Source organism: Meles meles, chromosome 2 (assembly GCF_922984935.1).
Source record: "Meles meles chromosome 2, mMelMel3.1 paternal haplotype, whole genome shotgun sequence".
Taxonomy (NCBI): domain Eukaryota; kingdom Metazoa; phylum Chordata; class Mammalia; order Carnivora; family Mustelidae; genus Meles; species Meles meles.
In genome coordinates this window covers 108,754,921-108,778,359 of record NC_060067.1, presented here as the reverse complement: position 1 = coordinate 108,778,359, position 23,439 = coordinate 108,754,921, and the positions used below count along the sequence as shown (strand labels likewise).

The following is a 23,439-nucleotide window of genomic DNA, read 5'->3' as shown; positions in this document are numbered from 1 at the left end:
CATCATACAAGTTTAGTGTCTGAAGATTTTCTTTCTTTTCTTCAAAAATATTTTTAGAGTAGAAGCAGAGGGTACTTTGGATAAGAAAGATACTATTGCTAACTGAGGGTTGACCAAATCTAGCTCTGATTTCTTAAAAAGCTAGATGACCACTCAGCATGGACTCTGACCTCTCAGGAGGTAAATCAGTTTAAGGGTGGGTGAAGGAGGGGACAGAAGGCTGTTTCTGTGTGTCTGTGCGTGTGTCTGTGCGTGTGTGCATGCAGGCATGTGGGTGTTTGTGTGTACAGCCAAAGGTTCACTGGCATAAATAATTCAAGAATTCAACAGGTTCTTTAAAAGTGAAGGAGAAAGATCTAGTAACTGGTGATCTGGTGGTATTATCCCTTCTGGAGAAATAACTCCAGTTCTACGTTGATTTCCTTGATAGATCGAATAATCATGCAAAAACATACAGTATTACTTTCCTAACTACTGACCGGACAGACCAAACCATACTCACATCAATTGCTTATTTTAATGTCAAATGTTTATTTCTAAGCCACAGTTGCCTCAGCACAATTTGTAAAAGAAAGGAATCCCCAAAAATGAAAATTTTTTGGTTAGGATATTTTCTCCGCAGTTATAAGAATGAAAAGAAACACCTTGGTATCAAGAATTACCATTTCTTCCACATCATTCTAATAAGTTGCATCTAAATATTTTCCTTGGACATCATTTTTTTGAGGGTGGAAAAATATCCATGGGGGGGGAAAATGTTTGTATTCATGAAAATAAATTTGGGATAGTCTTTGCCAGGGAATATATCTAGAACATCTTTGTTTTGGTATACTATATCACTAATTGCCATATTCTTATTATTTGATATAACAGGCATACTTTATTACATAAAACAAAGTGACTGAAAATGAACAATGTTAGAAACAAACTGCAATTTGGTGTATCTTAAATCTTCAGGTGATTAGATATGAGCCGGAGCGCCATATACAAATTTCATATCAGTACAAATGCAACTCTCTTCCGTGATGAAAATGCACTTAGTAGCTTAGTTCTTTTTGCTTGAGCAGATAGGGTATCCAATACAACTGAAACAACCTGATAACAATTTTTTTTTCAATAAAAAGGAATGCTCTGGTTTCTTAACTGACTCCCACATTTGAGGGAGCCAGAAGATGGCATTTGCTCTTTAAATGTATTTCTCTTGCTGATTTGAGACAAAGCCACCAAGATTCTTCCAGCGGAAGTAGGCACCACACCTCAGATCACCAGGCCCTCGGGGAAGGAAGCCTGTTAAATAAGTAAATCTGTGATGTGCGGTGGTGGGCCCAGCACCTTGAAGACAGCATGGTGGTTGTGCACAGAAATCCCTTCAGCAGACTCAGTGAAAGGATGAGAGTTCTTTAAGTTCATGCACATTTTATTGAGTAGTAATATAAAATGCTTTTTTTTTGTCATTGTTACAAGTGCATGCTTTGATTGCCAACATTTCAGAAGTCAAATTACAAAGGCAAGGCTTTAGGCTGTAGTGAATTACTTGGGCACTTATACAATTGTTAAAAAATATGAATGGACTTTTGTTGTTGTTTCAGAATGAACCAGTTGTAACCCGTAACTGATATACAAAGGGAAAAAAGTGAAAAAAGTACATATTTTGTGGCACATGACAGAACAGAACAAAATAACTAAACCGTTATGACATTAACAGTTACCATGCATTTAGAGTTTCACATGTAACTACAAACTTATTTAAATTTCACAAGGTTTGCTAAACATGCTAATCGTCTATATGTGCACTGACAAGCTTATGTTAAAAACTTTTAAGAATACTCTCCCCTTTAGATTTTTTCAAAGCTTTTTTGATTACAAAATTTCAAAGGCATTAAGCATTTTAGAGAATATAAAGTACGCCAGTATACATACATTTCCAGTATATGTCAGACCACTAAGCGCGTTACAGTCTCATACAGGCCGATACAGCCATTTTTTTTTTTCTTAAAAAACATGCATAGGCAGATTTTTTTTTTTTACAGAATATAGATGCTTTATCACTGTACTTAATATGGTGTCTTGTTCACTATACTTAAAAATGCACCACTCATAAATATTTAATTCAGCAAGCCACAACCAAGACTTGATTTATCAACAAAAAAAACCCTAAATATAAACAGCAAAAAAAGATAGATGTAATTATTCCAGTTTTTTTAAAACTTAAAGAAAAGAAAAGATACTCATTGCTAAATTAATAAGATAAGTGTTATATGGAAAGAAGGGCATTCAAGCACACTAAAGAAACCTGAGGTAAGCATAATCTGTACAAAATTAAACTGTCCTTTTTGGCATTTTAACAAATTTGCAACATTCTTTTTTTTTTTCTTTTTCTGGTTTTTTTTTTTTTTTTAAGACTGCCTAATTCATTTTATAGCCATTGTCTGACAAGAGTAGCAAAACATTATCAATAAATAGTCCTTATTTAGTTTGTACATCATTTTGTTAAAAATGTTTGATGTCATCCATTTTTAGTGCTGCGACTGTAAACGTACAATAGAGTAAGAAATTAGACAAAGTTTTCGTGTCCAGTAACATAATAAAAGACCTTTCATTAACCTATCTAGAAGTCCCCAATGCAGTAGGAAAACATGTTCATTCCCCTAACATTGCAGTATATACTAGCATTAGCTTTCTTTCTAATATTTTTTCTATAAGCATTTTTAAAAGGCATACCCAAAAGAGGTGTTTAATCACCACCCCCACCAAAATATAGGTTATTATCTCTATCCCTCTTTTTTAATGATAGTGTAAACTGAATCCAATTCTGGCCCCCAGAGCAAATAAGCTACCATAAGAGGCAAGAACATCCAACTGCTGATATGCAGCAATCCCCATCATGCCCTGCAGCTCAAAAAAAAAAAAAAAAAGGTGAACAGGAAGTGGTCACTGGATATTGCTGCTATTACTGCCATTGCTGTCCGTGCCGTTAGTCTCTGAGGCGAGAGCCTTGTTGATGGAGTTAAGGTTGGCGTCAGAGGGCATGGCATCTCTGCGAGGTGGCATCCTCTCATTAATTCGGTCTAAGCCCTTGGCCTCCTCGAAGCTAGTGATCTTATGTTGTGGTGAAAATCCTTTGATAGCTAAACAGAAAATCATTAAAAAAAAAAAAAAAGAAGGAAAAATCGGGTTAGCTAGAGGAAAACAAAGGGCACAGCTGTTGTATCAGGTGAGGTTAGAGATTTCGCAGTGAGTGAGGGAATCCTTTAGTAGAGAACAGAATGACGGGACCTGAACACAACACAACAGACTCCTTACCATACCCGAAGATAACCAAAAAGTTTGAAAACAGCCAATGTCTCTTGCCAACCAAAATGTCCTCTTCAAGTTAGTAAGATGTAAACATTGCTCTGGTTCTTCATAAGAGTTTATATCAATGAAATCCAAAGTGGATATGTCAAGAGGAAAGTTGCTACCAGGGACAGGTATCCAGACTTAGCATCAACCGGCCACATCATTAGCATGGTTACTGCGTCAGACACCCTAACCTAGACAGACCATAACATAGGCTTCCTTTGGCTCTTCCACTGTACTAGTAATGGCAAATTCAGTAGAGTCAGGCAAACTATGCCTAGAAGTCTAGTAGGAGCTTTACAGAGGAAGCTAAAAGGAGCTCTAAAAGGAATTAACTTTAGGGGCATTTCCATGCCATCTCAGAATCCCAGAAAGGCTTTCTTGGCAAACAACTCAACGACTGCATGAAGAAAAAAGAGAAATTACAAACTCCCGTTTCTCTAACTCAACTTTGGAAGCATGTGGAGTGGGTGACAAGGTAAGAGAAACTCAGAAAAATAAAGATCAGATCACTAAGTAGAAAAACATTGTCCACCCTTCAGCGCAAAACAGGTCAAACTGATGTTCATCTGGTATCCATTACTGCCTAAATCAAAGAAAAAACCCTTTCCTAGTAGATCAAGGCAGATGTAAGTGATGCTTTACGAATAAGGAGAAAATGCCTTTCACAACTTTCAGCAAAAATTACAGGATTCGTTTGGGCCCTATTCAGTAAAAACATGGCATTCTCAAGGGGACATACGGATATTTGACTTTTTTCATTAACCCTTAGTATGCTGTAGAGATAGATCAGACATTTGTCCAAGAAGCTTAATGACTTCTTCAGTGGGCGCACCAACCCGTGAGCTGAAAACAAGGTACATACAGGGAACCAATGACATCAGTTTGCTTTATTTCCTGTGATGTGCAAGCCAGATACTGAAGGGCCAATCATCAGAGCTGAATTGGGTTACATCTCCTTGGCTGATTGGGGACACTTTTGCAGTACCTTTATCCTCCCCACCTTATTTGGGGGGGTAAAAAAAAAGGAAAGCAGTTTCAAGCTGAAACGTTGCCAGCCAGTCCTACACAAATGTGTAGTGCCTTTTACTAGCATGGATGAAATTCTTAAAAGAGCTATACCATTGCTTCCAAACTCATGAAAGGATGAGAAATAGTTTGTTACCCCTCTGCATTTTAAAGGTTAGCAAAATGGTGATTAGTCAACCGTGAGAGGAAGAAGGTGGGAAATGAGGAAAGACCAAGGCCCAAAGCAAAGCTTCTTAATTCTTCTCTAATTTGGTAATAAATTGCAAAATAACAGAACTGTCTAATGAGCACCCACCCTGAACACTCAATTATTTTGAGGGACAAAATAATGGCACAAAGTGGTATTCTATTCTTTTTCTAAACCACTGTGAATATCATTTCATCATAATGAATAAATACAGAAGTTTGTCAACATGATAATTTGTGAGGCGATTTTATGATTTAAACGGTAAAAGAGGCATCTCAGGGTTTTAAAAGCCAATAGGGTGAGAGCGCAGAAATTCAAACTCGCTGGAACAATGGGTATGTCCCGAATGGGGCTCCATCTCTAATCAAATCTCTAACCCTGGTCTGGAAGAATGTGCTCGGCTGTAGTTGCTGGTCAGACAATGGGTATTAGCAATTTACATTGGTAGTATACTGAACACAACACAGAGTCACAGAAACCACAGAAAACAGCCAAACTATCAACAAGAATGCACACTGCAGATTAGAATTTGCCAAGAGGAATAGAGAATTCCCACATAAATAGCAGTTTATTCACTGCTATTTAGGAAGCAGTTGTATTTTCTCTTACAGTGCTATCATTTCCCCTACCATAACCAAATCATATGCAAATTCGACAGTCTAAAGTGGCACTTTTTACATCGTATCGAAGGACCATATGCACACAATTTTGGGAAAAAATTAAAAAAAAGTGATCTTGCAAGAACAAAATACAACTGAAGAATTTTGTTTTAAAGGGGAACTTCAAATTATTCTTTTTACAATTTCCAGAGGGTGTGGTATGGATAATATTAAAAACTATTTTGATAGGCAGTCCTCTCTTGACTATATTGTTCAAGCACTTGATTTGAAAGTAATTTTTAGAGGACCAACGCTAGAGTCCTTTCGCCACGCTAGGCCACAGTGGGGAAGGTACAATTCTTGATTTTCTGTACTGCACCTTAGCACAGTGCCTGGCGCCAAACAGACACTCAGTGAACCATCAATTGAGGTAGGACTGGATAGTCACTGTTCTTGTCACGGCCACTGGGGATTTTTGAACTCTTTATAATACCGTAATGGTGCTAACTGTCCTACAAATACCAAGAGGTTAAAATTTGTAAGACTAGCAGAACTGTTTATCTCATACACAGCTGTCTCACACTGGAATATTTTTTAGAGACATAAATTAATGTTGAACTACAACAAAGCACTACTCAAACGAACACTGATTTTTGGCTAGAAACTTCTGAAGACTAGATTTAATAAAGCTATTTTTCTTCTCTTCTCTTCAGTGCTGACTGAAAATGATTTGAGGGAGGGACATGGTTCAGCTCCAAGAATATTATTTTATGCGATATTCGTCAAAACAGCTGCCATAACGCCCACCCCACATTGTTCAAGATTTCAAGATATATAATCCTTTGGTTTTCTGTGACTATACTAGGTTCGTTGTATACAAAGTCAAACATAGCTTTAAGGGAAAAAAAACAAACAAACAAACCATAAAAGGACATTTTCCCCTTTAAAGCAAGAACATTTTGGTTAATACTGAGCCACAACTGTTAGCCCAACACCCACACACTCTGTACAAGCTACAGCAAAAAAATAAAAAATAAAAAAATAAAAAAATGAATACACCCAGCAGAGCCCTTATCTGTTGCAGGTACAACAGAAAGGGGACTGGCCAATTTACCTTCATCAGCCTCAATAGCCTCAACAGTAGCTGAAGAGAAGAAAGGGGGTGCAAAATGAATGAGAAAAATGAGCAGAGGATTTTTAACTCTAAGAACAAATCAGTGACGATCAAGGGAGCTCAGAGAATTAATGTTCCTGTAAGTGCTGGATTCTGGTACAGACAACAAAACAGAAATGGTAAAAAGAAAGGAAAAAAAACACAACAAAAATGAGAAGTTTATTTTATGAGCTGGATACACCTATCTGAGTGAACTGGTTTTCGTTCATGCAATAAATGACAAAATGGTCAACCCTTTTGAAAAACAAGACATTTTTCTTTTATTTAGATTGAATCAGTAAGAGACTAGGTCATTCTTAGTCGGACACAGAAAGTATACAAAATCTACTTCTATGCTTGGCAACTTAAGATTTGAAAATGCCAGACAAAATGGCAGACCTCGAAGGAGTGTCATAATATCAGTGGGATAATTCACACTATTTAACATTAAATGGCGCGATTCCTAGCACAGTGGAAAAGTGGAGTGTGTGTGTGTGTGTGTGTGTGTGTGTGCGAATCTGGAGGAAGAATAAAATCAATGTGTCTGAGTTGCTCGTCCTTTAAAGACAAACACAGAGCTTGTCCGGAGTGGTGAGAGAGAGGGAGAAAGGTGGGCAATGGTATGCGTAGTCTGGACTTCCTCTGCCAGGCAACCCAACTGAAAGTCAGTTTTCCTTACTGGAATACCATCCATGGAAAAGAAATTCTTGAAATGCTACCATCAAGTGGTAACATGTCAGTTGCAGTAATAATTCTATCAGCATTTTAAAGAAGAGACAGTCCAAATACTGAAACCTCAGCGTATTTCCGAGGCAACACTTGAAAAGCCCACTGCTTTCTCAGCAATTTTTATAATAAGGTTAGGGTCTATATTCTCACTAATATAGGTGTATGAGTCTTTCCACGTTATTAAGGCCAGCTGCTATCTCCCTAATTAAGGGCTAAAATGTAAAACTTCTCGGTAACTCCAAAATGTTTAATATTAAAATTCTACCCCTTCACTTGAATTTGCATATTTCTTATAATTTAAGGTTTTAAAACTAGAGCAACTGCCAAACGTACACGATAATTTCGTTATAGTGCATTCTAAATGTCTTCTGATAAAAATGTAAAATATTTACATTTTTAATGTAATGCTAAATGCTAAATGGGGAAAAGCTAAACAGTAAAGCTTTAAGCAGTTTCTTCTTTTTGATAATTTGAAATGCAGTGGATTTTGAAATTATTTCAATGGATGTGGTTTAAAATATATATGGGGTTTTCAAGTTCTCAGGACTAACGAGGTTCTAGCCCTAATGTCTGTTATATGTGGATGTGTTTGCACGTGTGAGAGTTCAACACAGAAAAACACAAACCAATGGATTCAACATAAAGTAATAGAAAAGGAAACTGAATAACCTAAGTTAAAATACAGGTGAAAATCTAGTAACAAAACGTTTTAAGAACGTTTAAGAGTTTTAAGAACTTAAAAAACTTAAGTTCAAAGGTAAACCAAAAATCTGGAACCACACCAGCACCAACGTATCAGAAATATGCACTGCCCACTATTAAATGTCTTCTTCCAAAGTAAATGTGGCCCATAGTCTCCGATAATACACCCACTATACCTTAAAATGTGCTTATCAGAAACTATGCAGATTTCAGTCATTTAGATAGTTGTGTATTTTGTGCATATAAATGATCCATTTATGCTAATTTTTTTAGAGAACATGTTTATTTTGGTGGGAGAAATTTTTGTTTTTTTAAAGTTATTAGGATAAGCTTTAGTTACAAATTCAAGGGTAAATTTACTTTTATCCCTTTTCCTATCTTCTTTACAAATTTGTGTCTTTTTCTGGAAACCACAGACACTGATTTCGGAATAAGCTCACATGAAACTAAAGAAAATTATCGTGATGCTGAGCATGATTCTCTACGTATAAGAGGTGTGTCTAAATCATGTAACTATAGGAATACTTGAATCTTCCAGATTGAAGGATAGAGATAGGGAAAAGAAAAACCCCACAAAAAAAGATTCACGGAAAGATAAGGGAAAATAATCAAGAGGCTGAGATTAGTTTTTAAAATGTTATAGTGGATTTTTGTTTTATTGATTTTTATTCATTCACTTAAAGTATAATTTAATAGCAAATTTTCATCATGTATTATTAAAATTGGACTCTAATTATAATGATCATACGTAATGATAGTTAAAACAGCAAGACAAAATTCAGACGTAAACGAGTATGCAGTGCTGTTTTGTCTGGTGTGGCCATTAGTCACATGTGGCTATTTAAAGCAAATTAATACAAATCAGCTAAAATTAAAAAATCCCGTTTTGGTGTCTCAGTTGTAGGAGCTGTACTTCAAGTGCTCCATAGACAGTGGCCTCTGGACCAACACAGAAATTTCCATCATCACAAAAAGTTCTCTAGACAGCACTCGTCCAGAAAGCTACACATTTTAATTGGCAAAAAACAAAACTTTATCTCTATCTTAAAAGAAATGTTTTCATTCTTTTTCAGAAAGAAAATGTGCTTCTTCTCAGTCTCCGTCTTGGATGGAGAAATCAAAGACACCTATGACTCCCAACTTCTATTCAAGGAGATAATGAAGTCACCCTTTTGAGGTCCTTCCATTCTCCACTATAATCTAGGCCTCCGGACGTGTATTTATGCGTGTGTTTATTTTTTCAGTCAAATAGACAGCCAGAACATTTAGCAGAAACGTAATTTATAAAAAGTTATTTTTAGCAGTGGAATGACTCAAAGCTGTCAATGCCGTCCTGCGTGTGGCCAACCTAAGTGGGTTGTCCCCAGCCTGCGGGGGTGGTGACTGCTGTGTGTACGTGGCGGGTGGCGGGGTGGGAGGTGGTGGGTGAAGACCGCGGTCCAGGGACCACGAGGGAGCTATTCTGCCGGACAGGACTGGTCCGACTGCTATGGGGTTTCAGCCCTTCTTCCCGCTGAGAAGGTCTGAAGACCAAGGCCGCGCTCACAGGGGTGAATAATTCGGGGCTCTCATGACCCCGCGCGCGGCCTGAGCTGTCCCCGACACACCTGCACAACTGGGCCTGCTTACCGCTTTGCAGTGTCTGCTTCCCTCCAGAAAGCACTCCGCTGGGGAGCATGCCCGTGGGGGTCAAGCCTTTCAGCGTCAGCACACTCTCGCTCTCTTCTCTGCAAAGGCACAAGGGAAGAGAGGGCATTAACTTCGATTTTCTTTCAAAAGAAAGGGGGAAAATGCATAGTAGAACTCACATTTCCCTCCACCTAGGCCCTCTGGATTTTTATTTCAAACATACTGTGTTTTTATACATTCCTACTGAAGTCATGCCCCGTCAATGGACAGCTGCCGTGCTAGTTCACGATTATACACCGGCGCAGGCTCAGCCTCTTCCAAGTCCCGAAGATACAGAAAACAATTCACATTTTGTAAGCAGGCATTGCCACACGGTGTTTGCTGGGCAGCCACCGTGACACCCATAAATATGTTGAAAATGAGCCCTGGAGAGTGCTGATGTTAAGTTTTCCAGCCAAGGCTCAGCAGAAATGAGTGGAACTTACTTCCCTCGGGAGAGAAAACCAAAGAGTATATATGAGAGATTAAAAACAAAACAAAACAAAACACCACCCCCCCCCCCCCCCGCAAACTCTCTGGTTTATAGATCAGGGAACTAGAAATTACATTCAAGGTGCTATTTAAGTAATTGACATCACATGTTAAGTAGACAAATAATGACAACCAGCCAGGAAAGCCACTGGTAACATTTCCCACCTTTCAGCAGAGTTTCCCCCCACTGATTTGCTAATAGAACTTTATTGTGTTACTCATTGTGGTGATTGTTTTACATCTTCTGCACATCATCATTTCAATGCTATTTATTAGTCACAGAACTATTAATCATTTTGATTAATTAATAAATCATCATGATTAAATAACCATGAAATAGGAATACTCTCATCTCTTTCCATGTAGCTAACGCTGTAATTCTACATAATCAGAAAGTGTTTATAATACAAATATATAGATATATAACATCTACTATATGTAGAACTATCAAAGCCACGTTTTTATGAAGCTATCTAACATGACCCAAACAGAATTCCTAAACGATCCCCCAAAACCAGCTACTTCCACAAACTTTCAACTTCATCTTTTCGTTAAGCCTCAAGAATTGACCCCTTCACTCCTGTCCTCTCTCTCTCTCCACCTCCTCGCTTCTCCACTCAGCTGGCAAACCTTGAGGGCTCTACCATCAAAATATTTCCAGTATCTTGCCACTCTCACACTCCTACCACTTCCCTTTTTAAAACAGTTTTGTGAAGTAGAAGCAATATCCCATAAAATTCATCCATTTAAAGTATGTGATTTAATCAATTTTTTTTAGTGCATTCACAAAATTGTGAAACAATCACTTTAATCCATTTTGAAGTATTTTCATTGCCCCCAAAAGAAAATCTGTGTCCATTAGAGTGGCTCTCCATTTCTTTCACCCTTATATAACCACTAATCTATTTTCTGTACATTTGCTTCTTCTAGATGTTTCATAGAGGCGGAATCATACAACACATAGCTTTTAGCGGCTGACTTCTTTTGCTTCCCAACAGCATCTCTTGTCTGGATTTTTCCAGCAGCTTCTTTACTGGCCCTCCTGCTCCATCCTCACCACACTCTCTGACTCCATCCCTGTCTATTCTCAGGGGAGCCAACAGGCTGGGCCTTTTAATACATATGCAGATCCTACCACTTCCCTATACAAAGCTCTCCTAAGGCTTCTCCTCTCATTAAGGGTGAAAAGCAAAATCTTGGGGCACCTGGGTGGCTCAGTCATTAAGTGTCTGCCTTAGGCCCAGGTCATGATCCCAGAGTCCTGGGATTGAGCCCTGCATCGGGCTCCCTGTGTGGCGGGAAGCCTGCTTCTCCCTCTCCCACTCCCTCTGCTTGTGTCCCCTTTCTCGCTGTGTGTCTCTCTCAAATAAACACATAAAATCTTAAAAAAAAAAAAAAAAAAAAAGCCAAATCTTTAGGTTTGACCACAGCCTTTGAAAACCAGCTCCCAACCCACGCTCTCCTAACCTCACCCATCTGTCGTACTCCATTTCCTACCAGCCTGCACTCCTCTTAGTGTCCCTCCAACACATCTGGCACACCTCACCTCAGGGCTCTACACTTCTTGGGCACACTCTCCCTCCAGTATCTGCATGGCTTACTACCTCTCTGCCTTCGAATTTCTGCTCAAGTATAGCCCTCTAAGTGAGGACTTCCTTTAGAAGGCTGTTTATATACTGTCCATCTCCCTTGCTGATTTTATTTTTACCTAAAGCACTTATTACCCCTGAAAAACTATACCGTTTATTTATTGTTGTTGTTGTTTTAAGTATCCAGATAGGAGTGCACCTGGTATAGTCCACATTCAAAACACATTTACTAAAGGAATGAGTAAAAGGAAAAAAGAATGGCGCTGTTATCCACATTTGAGATTTCTATATCCTTTACTATAGTTGACTTAAAAATGTTAGGTTTGAGATGGTCATGAATCATTGTTTGCCCTCATACAGTACTGTAACCTTTCCAGGTTTCTGCTGTCATACCAGCAGAGGTCACACAAAGAAGAAATCATCTTAAGTGTTAATATGTGGATTTGGAATTGGGAATCCCTCTAAAGAAAGGAACATATCTTCTTTTTTGCATTCATATTTGAAATCAGGCTTCCTTCCTTCTTTTCCCTTTTGCACTCAATGATATTCCTCATCTCCCTATATTCTGATTGTTGCTCCTGCTGCACACAAAACCTAAGCACTCATGGTTTCTGGCAGCTTCCCCATTCCTCAATTCCAACCACATCCACTGAGTCCTCCCTCACACACCTTCGCTCTACTGCCCACTTATGACCATGCCCGCTTCTGGAAAGACTCTTTGCAGAGGTCTCAATCACTTTCTTCCCTAGTTCTCCTCCTCCTCTGGCCTCCCCTTCTCAGTCCCTTGGATGATCTTTTTCCTCTGGCTCCACACCTGTGCTTTCTAAAATGGAAGCTTCCAGCCACGTGTGGCTCTTACCCACTTGCAACCTGACTTGAGATGTGTTGTCAGTATGAAATGCTCACCAGGTTTCATACACTTAACACAAAAATAAGAATGTAAGACATCTCCTTCAGAAGTTTTATACTGACTACACACTGAAGGGATAAAATTCTCAACATATGTGTTAAATAAAAGACAGTCTTAAAATTAATTTCACCCATTTCTTTCTACTCCTTTACTGTGACTTCTAGAAAATGTCAACCTACAGATGTGGCTCACATCATATTTCTACTACAAAGCACTGTTCTAGAGGATTCTTTTCTTTTTCTCCTATGTCTACTTTCTTTCATAGCGAGACCGTCCACTTGGGCTACTTTAGTCTTGTGTCCTGTCTCATGACAACATTTCCTACCCTAGTCTCTCTCTAAAGCTCCAGGGTAGAATTCCTGTCCGTCTCTGAATGAATATTCCACCAGCATCCCAGAGGAAAAACAATTTATCATAATCCTCCCCCAAAATACCTGTTAGGTATTTAAATGGAGAAATACTTCCTCTTCCTTAGATAAGAGCACTATCACCCTACACATTGCAGAGGCTAGAATCTCTATGGAATATTCTTAGAATATTCCCTCTCCCTCATCGCCCCTTGCATAGGTCAGAATTCTTGGAGCAAACGACAGAACCTGCTCTGGCTGATTCTGACAGCAGAGAGATGCTCTAAAGGATCTGAGAAAGCTCACAGACCCAGAGAGTCTGCAGCCCAGAAGAGCACAGGTGTCCATCCATGCTGTGGAATCTGGTGCCGCCACTGTTCAGAGCCAACACCTAAGCTCATGCTAATGCTGTCAACATTCTGAGAAAGTACTTCTTTTGCTGTCCTCTCAGGTTTCACAGCTGAGAGAGAAATCACCTTCCCTGCTTCCTGCCTCCTCACGATGTGCATTTCAAAACACAAGTTTTCCGTGCATTCATTTGATTGGTGGATCGTAGGCAACATGCCTGCACCTTCCCTGCCAAGGCTGCTCAAAGACAGCGATCTGATTCCCTTATAATGTGGCAAATTATCACAACGTAAGGGATATGCCGGATAGTTATACCTGACAAATGTATACCACCATTCACATTCATCCATTACGTTTAAAAATTTTCAGCTTCACAAATTCTTCTCATCTCTTCCTTTGTATGTTTCCCTCTATAGCCTAATTTACTTAGATAAATTCAATCGTTTCTAAAATGTCCTCCCTGACGTCAGTAAGTCATCTTGTTTTCCAGTCTTCACACTGCCACTAACATATAATATCTAAACATGGGTTAGAGCATGCCTTTTATCCTATTAAAAACATCCTATGTCTGTCCCTGCCTCCATGCAAAAATTCGATATTTTTACCGTGACGGTGCTATTCAAGGCTGTCAAGGATCTGGGCTTAAATACATCTTCAGCTTCACTTTTCCCTAGATTCCTCACTTACCCTCATGTCTTAAGACTCCATTCTTTTGAATACTTAGAATTCGTCGACCACACTGTTCCAGACACTCACTAGTGCTGCACGCTGAGTTTGGACACAGTGCTTCCCTTCCAAGTCTGCTGTGCGGTTACTGTCAAATGCATACACCATGCGACAGGGCACCTGGCACTTAGCAAGAGGGCTCTTAAAGCACTGTCCTTAGGACCATGTGACTGTGTGCTTGATGACTTCTCAGCTCCCAAACCTGCCTGTTCCACAATTCACCACCTAAAGGAATCCTATGTATCCTTCACAGCGTTCCTCCTATGTCAACCTCTTGAGGAACATTGTTTCTTGTTTTCTGTTTTGCAGGAAACAGAACTCCGTGGAGCCCCGTCCTCGTCCGCAGCAGAGCATCTCTTCATGTATTTAGCACACATTTCATTGTCTTGTATTAGTTTCGTGTCCACATGTCTGTCATTACAATTTGGTATTCATTGTACCTGACTCAGTATCCTGTACACATCTAACATTCAGTCATTCCTTGCTAACCTTCACCTGCTTTTCTCAGGCTACACACCCCCTGCATTCTGCAATACAATGTATCTTGTTTTTCTTTTCCATCAATGAATGCAATCTCCGTCAAGTCACTGACCATCGCTGGGTGTGAAGAGACCATTTCTCAGCTGGGAATAATTCCACCTTATGTACCTGTGGGCAGGGGACTGACTAGAAGGACTTTCTAATTTTGAGACCTACCTATGACTCTAAAGCATTGCCTTTAACCACCTTCATATGCTTTGAAAACTAACATGGATGGAAACAAGTTTTTATACTAAGAAAGGCTTTCCTTTTTTCCTTAAATACACTTTCACTTGGAAATTTTGGAGCTGTTTTTACTTCTTCCCACAGAGACGTCAGATAGTCTGAAAGTCTAGAAAAGTCAAGAAAACAAAGTCAGTAAATGTGAGGTATGATAAACAAGCAAGTGACTCTGCAGAAGTCCTGGTGGACTTCCAATCTTCACATGGTCTTTTGCGCCACAAGACATCCTTCTAGCCACGCAGACCTTCCTGGGCCTCAAAACTGATGACCTGGTTTCCATCCAAGAATCTTTGCACCTGCTATCCTCTTTGTCTTAAACACTCTTAACTCTGCGTTTTCGTGAAGGTCACCCCCACACTTCCTACTCAAGTGCTATTATTCAGAAAGTTCTCTGTTGGCCACCCACTAAAATAAGTGCCTCATGTCCCACTTGCTATCCGCCTTTTTCTCTTCATGGTATGTAATCAATGCTTTACGTGTATAGTTATTACTGAATGAGTGAGTGAGTGCTGGGAATTCAGTCAGGAATGGAAAGCATTAGCACACAGGCAGCCTCGTTCATTAGGCTGTAAGGAGCAACAGTGCCCTATTTTCAGCCTTAACATGACTCTTCAGGATCCGGCTGGTCAGCACGGAGCTATTATTGACTTTGATTTGGTGTCGTTAAGAAAGGATGATATTGCCTTTCATCTTTTTCACAGCTCCCTGCTTTTGGCAACAAGCTATCTGGTTATTCTTTAGTGACTCTACCAGGAATAGACTAGCAATAGCAAGAGGAGAAATCAGAAGAGCCCACGCAGCTACTCTAGGAGGAAGAGTTGAGATAAAAATTTGGCAAGAATTTGGTTATGAATCATACAACATGGGAATGGTCTTTTTTGCAAGGCATACCTATTTATCCTTGTTAATGAGGAATTGTGAGTTGACCATATACTCCTCACATATAAATAATGCCATATTTCAAGGCAATTTTTTGAGGAGAAATATATTACTTTGTCTTACCAAATAGTAGATAAAAGAATTTAAATAAAGTGCAGTTAGTTCTCTTCAAGAAAACATTTTTTTTTCACAACGTAGGATTAATAATAACAGGTTCATGATCTATTTAAAAAAATAACCACTGCATGGGAATTGAAACATTAAATAACTATAAAATAACTATTTTTCTCTCAGTGACTTATTAGAATAATAGAGTCACATGAACAAGCTCAATGGTTAATATTCATTTCCTAGAAATCTAGTGAAATGCACCTGATAAATTCATCTTTTACCACAGAACCAAAATGAAACATAAAATGAATTATAACAGCTTTCCTATTTCACAAGTTCAACCTATCGTGAAATAAATTTTCTAAAGTCCAGTAGGAAATAGTGATAAAATGTGAAATAGCCTAATTAAAGGCTTTCTCTAAGGAAATAAGTTAGAATATTTCAATTTGAGTAAGAAAGTGAAGAACAAACAATCCCATTTAAAAGAAAAAAAAAACAACTAAGAAAAAGCAAATATTTTCTAGTAAAATACTTAAATTACCAGATTACAGTATTAAAATGTTTATCGAAAGACCCATAATCACATTCAAAACAGAAACACCAGAACAATGATCCCACCTGAGAACTGAGAACACTCGGGCCATTTTGCCTATTGCTCTGATCTTGTTTCTTATCACCTCCTTCCGGGCCGCAGCTGTTGCTCCTATATTTTAAAAGAGAGGGTTAAGTAGTCAGTGACCTTTTATCTAACTGTAATTATTTTACAAGTTTAGATACATAACCGACTACAGTAAGCAAAACCACCTCCCTCCCCCAACAGTGGATTTATCTCAGAATTAATTTAAAAAACCTATACATCTGGCTATTAATACTTGGATGTGGCTCTTGAGAGGTCCCCAAAATGCCAAAGCGCAACTTTCAAGATTTCCAAGGAGAGGTGGGTAAAGAGAAAAATCATGGAGCTGATCAGGTTGGTTCCTATGCTTCTCTTTTGTTTTTACAGAGAGAGTACGTATTGGCAAAAAGAATCAAGTGAGTCACCAGGATTTTCTACTCATTTCTGGACTTCATGCTGAGAAGACTACTTTATTAGGAAACTGCTTTTTCGAAAGTTCTCCCTTGAAGTGAAGGGAGTGTCAACTCCCTAAGTTCCCTGAAACCTCATGCATGTCATTTAGTGGCCATAAAAACATTTCTTTTAGGACTTGATACTCTTCCATCTTCTGCTGGTTCCCATGTACTAGAGTAAATGGAGAACTACTGCATTGGGTTTAGTGAGAGATGGTGGCACGGTCTGTATTTTAGTACTTATGTAAAAGTTACACACAGGTCCGTCTGAGTAACTTCTACCACTTACTGTATTTTCTAAATGAAAAAAAAAAATCAATCCATGCAGGTTATTGTTACTTGTAAACATTTTTATCATGTTTTAAAAATAATACTAAAAGATCTTTAGTGAACCTATTTCATTTTTTATTAAATTCCCAAAGCATGTCTGGAGAAGTGCAAATCACAGAAAAACATCTGTCTTTCTAAGATTTTTATAATACAAGGTAAAGGGGCTAAGATAGCCTTGTTATACATTATATGGGTCTTTGTAGGAAGTGTTAACACAAGATTGTTTTTCTAGTTCTACTGCCACCAATAGAAATACAACAAAATATTCCTTTTAGATAATATCAGAAATGTCCTTAATCCAAATGAACAACTTATTAAGTCTGCTAATTTTTTTAGAGATTGCAGCCCACCAGTGCTAATTGGTACAAGGTTTGGTCTTTTAATCTGAGATAAGGACAAGCTTTCTGACCTTTTTAGATGGAAAGAGTTCTGCTTTTTCTCTTAGTAAGTTTTTTTTTTTTTGAAAGACTTTTTATTTACTTATTTGAGAGAGAGAGAATGAGAGAGAGCACATAGAGAGGAGTGGATCACAGGGAGAAGCAGACTCCCCACTGAGTGGGGAGCCCATTACGGGGCTCGATCCTAGGAATCCAGGATCATGACCTGAGCCAAAGGCAGTTGCCCAACCAACTGAGCCACCCAGGCACCTCGGGTTCTTCACAGGCTTTTAAGAATGTGATATAGAATCCTTTTCATTGTTTGATGAGAGTCAAATAATTAATCACCACCCTAACATTTGTGTAAGAAAGAAAACTCACATCAACACACATAATTTTGAACTGTCTGAAAGGGGGTAAAATAAAACAAACAAAAACAAAACCCAAACCTTTGTTCTCTCCCATAAGGAAAAGGAAAACATAATGGGCCACTTCCTTCTCCTGAGGGGGTGAATGGGCCAGAAGAGCTATGAGGGCACGCCCTCAAGGGTGTTCCCCAGAAGGTGCGCACCAGCGAGCTGGCTTCTGCCCTTTGTCTTTCTAACCTGAACACAGCCCATATTTTTGACCATTTCTTTCTCCCTTGTGGCAATCCCAGCACGGTGGGTACCGACTGGCCGGACTTACTACTAGGAACTATTCCGCCTACAGACGAGTAGAGGAAGTTTCAGTGCACGAGAGAAAATCACTCTCCAATCCAGTTTTTCTAATGGATATGTGGAACCATGGATTCTCATTTGCTAGGTTCCTTGAATTACATACTGTTGGCCAGAACAGTTGAGAAGAAAATAGTGTGTGGGCCGGATCCCTGCCTTGAAATTTATCCTGGGTTTCTAACAATATTTACTACCCATGATTTGTAATTATGATTCTTTATACAATAAATCCTGTCCTAGAGACCATTTAAAAGTCTGACGTTCCTGTGCATGCATTTTAGGTAATTTATGATCAAGAGACTACTAAGAAACAATTGTTAAGAAAAGAAAAAAGTGGCATCGCAATTAGTCTCCTTAAGGTGGCTTTCTTTCTTATCTATATATTTTCTATTATTCCATTAAATTCTGTTTTGGGTCCAACACCATGCTATTCCTACTCTATAGTTAATATTTCCAGTGTGTTTGACCCAGTCTCTGAGTCTCTGACTCTGAGATCATGGGGTGCTAGGTCAGGGAAAAGATTCTGACCCTCTCCAAACACACAGTATGGCCAGATCATAAACCCATCCAAAAGACACAAGATTGTAAAATGTGGGTGAGGTCCAAAAGTGGTGACTATATTTAGAAGCACGGTAAAGAAAGCAGCAAGAAGGAGCAGCTAGAAATAAAACTGTATATTTTTAAGAGAAATGAGAAAGGCAAAACATAAAATAAATGAGAAATGTATAAGAAGGATAATCTCCTAGAAATTTTTTAGTAAAGGCCTTGTAAAAACCACAACCAGAGCAAAGAAAAGTAAGAAACTAGTCAGAAAGGGAGGGAAAGAAATTGTATAGAACTGTCCTTTTCAGCTCAGTATCAACTGACTCTCAGAAAAATGCTCAAATGAATTCTGAATTTGAAATGTAAAATCAACATTCTGATAGAGCCAGTCTGTCCTTCCTTATTTTTTTTTCAGATCAAATGACCTAATGAAGAGCATGTAACAGATTATTCTACTTTATGTACTCATAGGTGCACTCCCAAAAAAATGATGATTCACAGCATGTTACAACATTTTTTTTTTTTTTTTTTAATCAGGCAGAGCACAAACAGCAGGTGCAGCAGGCAGGGGAGAAGCAGGCTCCCCGCTGAGCAAGGAGCCCTAAGCAGGGTCGATCCCAGGACCCTGGGATCATGACTTGAGCTGAAGGCAGATGCTGAACTAACTGAGCCACCCAGGCAACCTGACAACACTTTTCTTAATGAAGAACGGTTGTCTCTTTTTAAATGTCTCAATAACACAGGTAAAAAGGTTTAATACTCCTTTTATAAAATTAGAATACATTTACTCAAAAAAATAAAAAATAACCTAATCACAGACAGTGTGAAGAGACATTCAAAATGAGTATCTCTTAAGTTAGAAATTGCCTTCAAAATTTTCCAAATATTCAAAATCAAAATGAAACTAATGCCACTTGGATAACCTCACCAAAATTTGAAATACTCAAATAATGTTTGTTCCATTGCAATCCCTCACAGTCTGTATTCTATAGAGGGATCAAAGAAAAAGCACGTTTTTCACAATTTTATTAGTTGCAACATGAAAATACCATGTCACATTCAACACACTTGCTCTCTTTAAGTCCTGGAAATGACCACAGTAGCTCAAATTAAAATTGAGCAAATAAAATAATGCAGGAACATAAAATTCCTTTTACATTAAAACTGAAGTGACTATTTTTCACTGAAAAGAACAGAACATTTTAACCTATAAGTCCATAATGGAAAGGAAACATTTCATATGTTAAAAAAAAAATAGTCATTTTAAGTAAATTTCATTTTGTGTTTCCATTCGGGTAATTATCACCTTTTTTGAGCCCGTCTCTCTCTCTCTCTTCAACTTTTAAGTTCTAATCTTCTTTTATACCTGGGGTCTGATGCTACTCTATCCAGAATCCAGGCAAACCTGCACACTCAGTTGTCCTCAAAGTGGAAGAGGCTAATGTAGAGACCAAGGAAATCTTTAAAGATCTGCTTTTAACATGTGTCCTTGCTGACCTTAACTTAGCCCCTCGCTGACTTCTCATGACTTTGAAAGGCATCCATGCCAAATGGCTTGCTGAGTGAGTGCTGCATCCCTGCAGGGTGGATTTCAGCCTCTAAGGGGACCAGGAAAGTGCAGCAGCCTCACTGCAGGGAGGAGCCAACTGCTAGGGGGATGAGAGATCCTCAGCACTTGGGCTTTCTGCCACACATCACACGTGCTCTGTCATCCAGCTCACAGCTCCAACCTGCTGAGGTACTGCTGCAAACCCCTCCGTGTTAACTGAATTAGACTATGTAGGGAGTGCTAGATAGAATACGATACCACCCAAATCACTTCTTCATTAAGTGTGCTTGTGAATCTTATCTGGTATCACCTGCCATGTGCTGACTGCCAGCAACAGAAATATGAAGGACACGGGATCTCCGCTGTAGGAAATCACAGGAATGACAACAAGAGAGTGGGACAAATAGAGTGATAGTAGCAGTGGTGTGCCCAAGCTGGCTCGAGTCCATTAGTGAGAGTAAGAGTAGACTGAGCGCATCTCTCTCTTTTTGTTTTTAAGATTTTATTTATTTAAGAGAGACAGCACGAGCAAGGGGAGGTCTAAAGGGAGAGGCAGAGAGAGAATCTCAAACAGCCCTCCCTCTGAGCATGGATCCCAATATGGGCTCCATCCCAGGACCCTGAGATCATGACCAGAGCTGAAATCAAGAATCAGACACTTAACTGACTGAGCCACCAGGTGACCCTGGGCATATCTCTTCTCAGCTTCATGCTGGCAGCCTGACATCAGTAGCAGGGAAGAGAATATATACTATGGAAATCTGCAAATGCCACAGACTAGGGCCATTTTCCCCTGGAGGATGAGCTGTTAAAGGCATACCAGTACGCCACTGATAGCAGGTACTAACTGCCTTGAGGCATGAGAAAAAAACTTCACTGAAATCATAGTAGTTAAAGGATCTTGAAGGATAAGTAAGAGCAAAAGAACAAGGAGAATGAGTATTCTCTGTAGAAGGAAGAAAATTTGCAAACTTTTGGAGGCCACAACAATCCATGTTATATTCAGTGGTGGGTGAGAAGTCTTATGTGGATGGAGATATGCTGGGGTGAGGACAGGTGAGAGAAGCAGGAGCTGCCTGGACCAACCTGTAAAGGCGTGAGCATGTAAGTACATTCAGGCAAAAAGTTTACTTACTAGCATTCTTGTAAGAGCATACTTACGTACTAGCATAGTAGATTAACAGAACATACACTGTCATGTATCTACCAAAGAAAGAAAGAGATGGATTGATGGATAGATGGATGGATAGAACCGATGGATAGTAGAGAGGTAGATATGTGACAAAGTAAATATAATCAAATGTTAATTGTAGACTATAAGGGATGAGTACATGGATATTGACCATTCAATTGTTTCAACATTCTTGTATATTTAAAATATTTTAAAAATAAAATGTCAAAAAAGCAAAACTGTATTTGCAAGAAACTTGATTTTGAGGGAAAGGAGAACAGCTTTTGAGAAGAGAGGTGTCTCCATCCCACCCTTTGTGTTATAAGGAGGATGCATGAGCTGGCCAAAGGAAGCCATAAAGGAAAGTTCTCAGTGTGGCTACCTACACAGCATCCTTCCTCAGCTCCCAGAGGAACATTGACCTGGTAAGGTTTTGTTTTATATGTCCAATTCAATGGATTCTAATTGCTCTCAATGCCTTTTGGTAATTGTAAGGAATGAAGATGAGGAGCTACTTAAAACTTTTATACTCAGATGTCTTGTGAAATAGGAACATTTTCAGATTATTAGAATGTGAAAAATCTCCTTTTCCAAAAAAGCAGAGAAAAGTGAGGTGTTTACTTTTTAATGTGAATGGTAGCAGAAATTATCCACCTCATTATTTTAAGTGGCCTCAATTTTTGCTATTATTTAGGCTTCTTTCTTTAAAGGCCTTTTAATACAAGTATATTCATAGCATATATTATTAAATAAAATACATTCTATACAAAAGTATGCATATACACTAACATTTTGCACTTTTTTTTTTCCAAAGGAAAGATATTTTAAGAACTATATATTGCTGGTAAGCTTCAAATCTTTAGCTTTTTCATTAGAATCTAAGAAACTAATAAAGAAAACTTACCACTTTTCCAAATTTGTTAACAAAATTGATCTCTGTATGAAACTGATTCTCTTTGAAAGTAAAATTTTATCCTAGTTCATTATTATTAAGCAGAGTTTAGATGTACCCCCAGATTGTATTTTTCATCAAAAAGAGCAACTATTGAATTTGAATGAAGGCTATTGATGGAATTAAGCATAAGATGTTGAGGTAAAAAATATCTTTTGTTGTGTTATACTAAAGACAAAAATTAGTTAGGTTTCCATCCAAAATTAGCACCTTTGAAATACAAGATATCATACAAAGAAGAGTCTTCAGATGCCCCTTAAAAACCTTGCATAATTGTACTTTTTACAGATGATAATGATGACATCATAAGTATACAGGCTATCTTATTTAGGAGAACACATGTCCTCATAAGGCTATGAATCCAAATCATGTGCTATAATCCCTAAACCTTACTCTTTGTCTTTTGTTTCCCTGGCCTACTTTAGTAATAAATCTTGAGCTTCTATATGCCAACAAAGTGATGCTACCTATAAGTTACGTAGACATACACCTGGTTTCGCCCTTGGCTATGAGTTTGTCAAGTGCTTTGCTACATCTGCCCATACCGTCAGGCATTTGAGTCCTTGAATTTAGGGATAGCACCATCAACACTGAGTAACTGTGTTCACTCTGACAGACTGACTTTAAAACTGTAGCTTTTACATTTTTTACTCATGCATCTACTAAAGATTATCCTCCAAAGTATACTATCCCCACCTCTAAATTTAAATAGTTGTAAAGAACAGTCACTGCCATTTTTAAAATGACTGTATTACATTTTTTTTTTTACTAATGGCATATAAATGTCACAACAATTTCATCCCACCATCAACCATTTAAAGAAAAAAAAGTCCACGAATAAGATACTCATTGACGCTTAGAAATCTTACATGAGTCCTATTTCTCTTTGAAATTGTATTCCCATTTCCATTTCTCTGATTTTACTCTAGTGAATTATATATTTATACTTTAAAATGGTTTTACAACTACACTGTACTTTATTATCAAAAATGTGTTTCAAAATCTAAGTTAACTGTATTTTTTAATTTTATTTTTAAAAAAGATTTTATTTATTTATTTTTGAGAGAGAGAGCACACAAACAGTGGGGAGAGGCAGGCAGAGGGAGAAGGAGAAGCAGGCTCCCTGCCGAGCTAGGAGCCCAACATGGGACTCAAACCCAGGA

At 38.4% G+C, this 23,439-nt stretch overlaps 1 protein-coding gene across 5 annotated transcripts in view; it reads right to left on the bottom strand.

Moving 5' to 3' along the window:
- Positions 1 to 507: 507 nt before the first annotated feature.
- PPP3CA (protein phosphatase 3 catalytic subunit alpha) overlaps positions 508 to 23,439 on the bottom strand; it is a 322,846-nt gene continuing 299,914 nt past the window's right edge. For 4 of the 5 annotated variants that reach the window (XM_045992725.1, XM_045992690.1, XM_045992708.1 and 1 more), the window contains 4 exons: positions 16,189 to 16,273; positions 9,368 to 9,465; positions 6,269 to 6,298; positions 508 to 3,128 (listed from right to left, as the gene is read on the bottom strand). In XM_045992725.1, coding sequence (XP_045848681.1) covers positions 2,932 to 3,128; positions 6,269 to 6,298; positions 9,368 to 9,465; positions 16,189 to 16,273 — 410 coding nt within the window. In that variant the 3' untranslated portion in view covers positions 508 to 2,931. The remainder of the gene's footprint in view (positions 3,129 to 6,268; positions 6,299 to 9,367; positions 9,466 to 16,188; positions 16,274 to 23,439) is intronic. The other variant, XM_045992700.1, reaches the window with a different exon arrangement.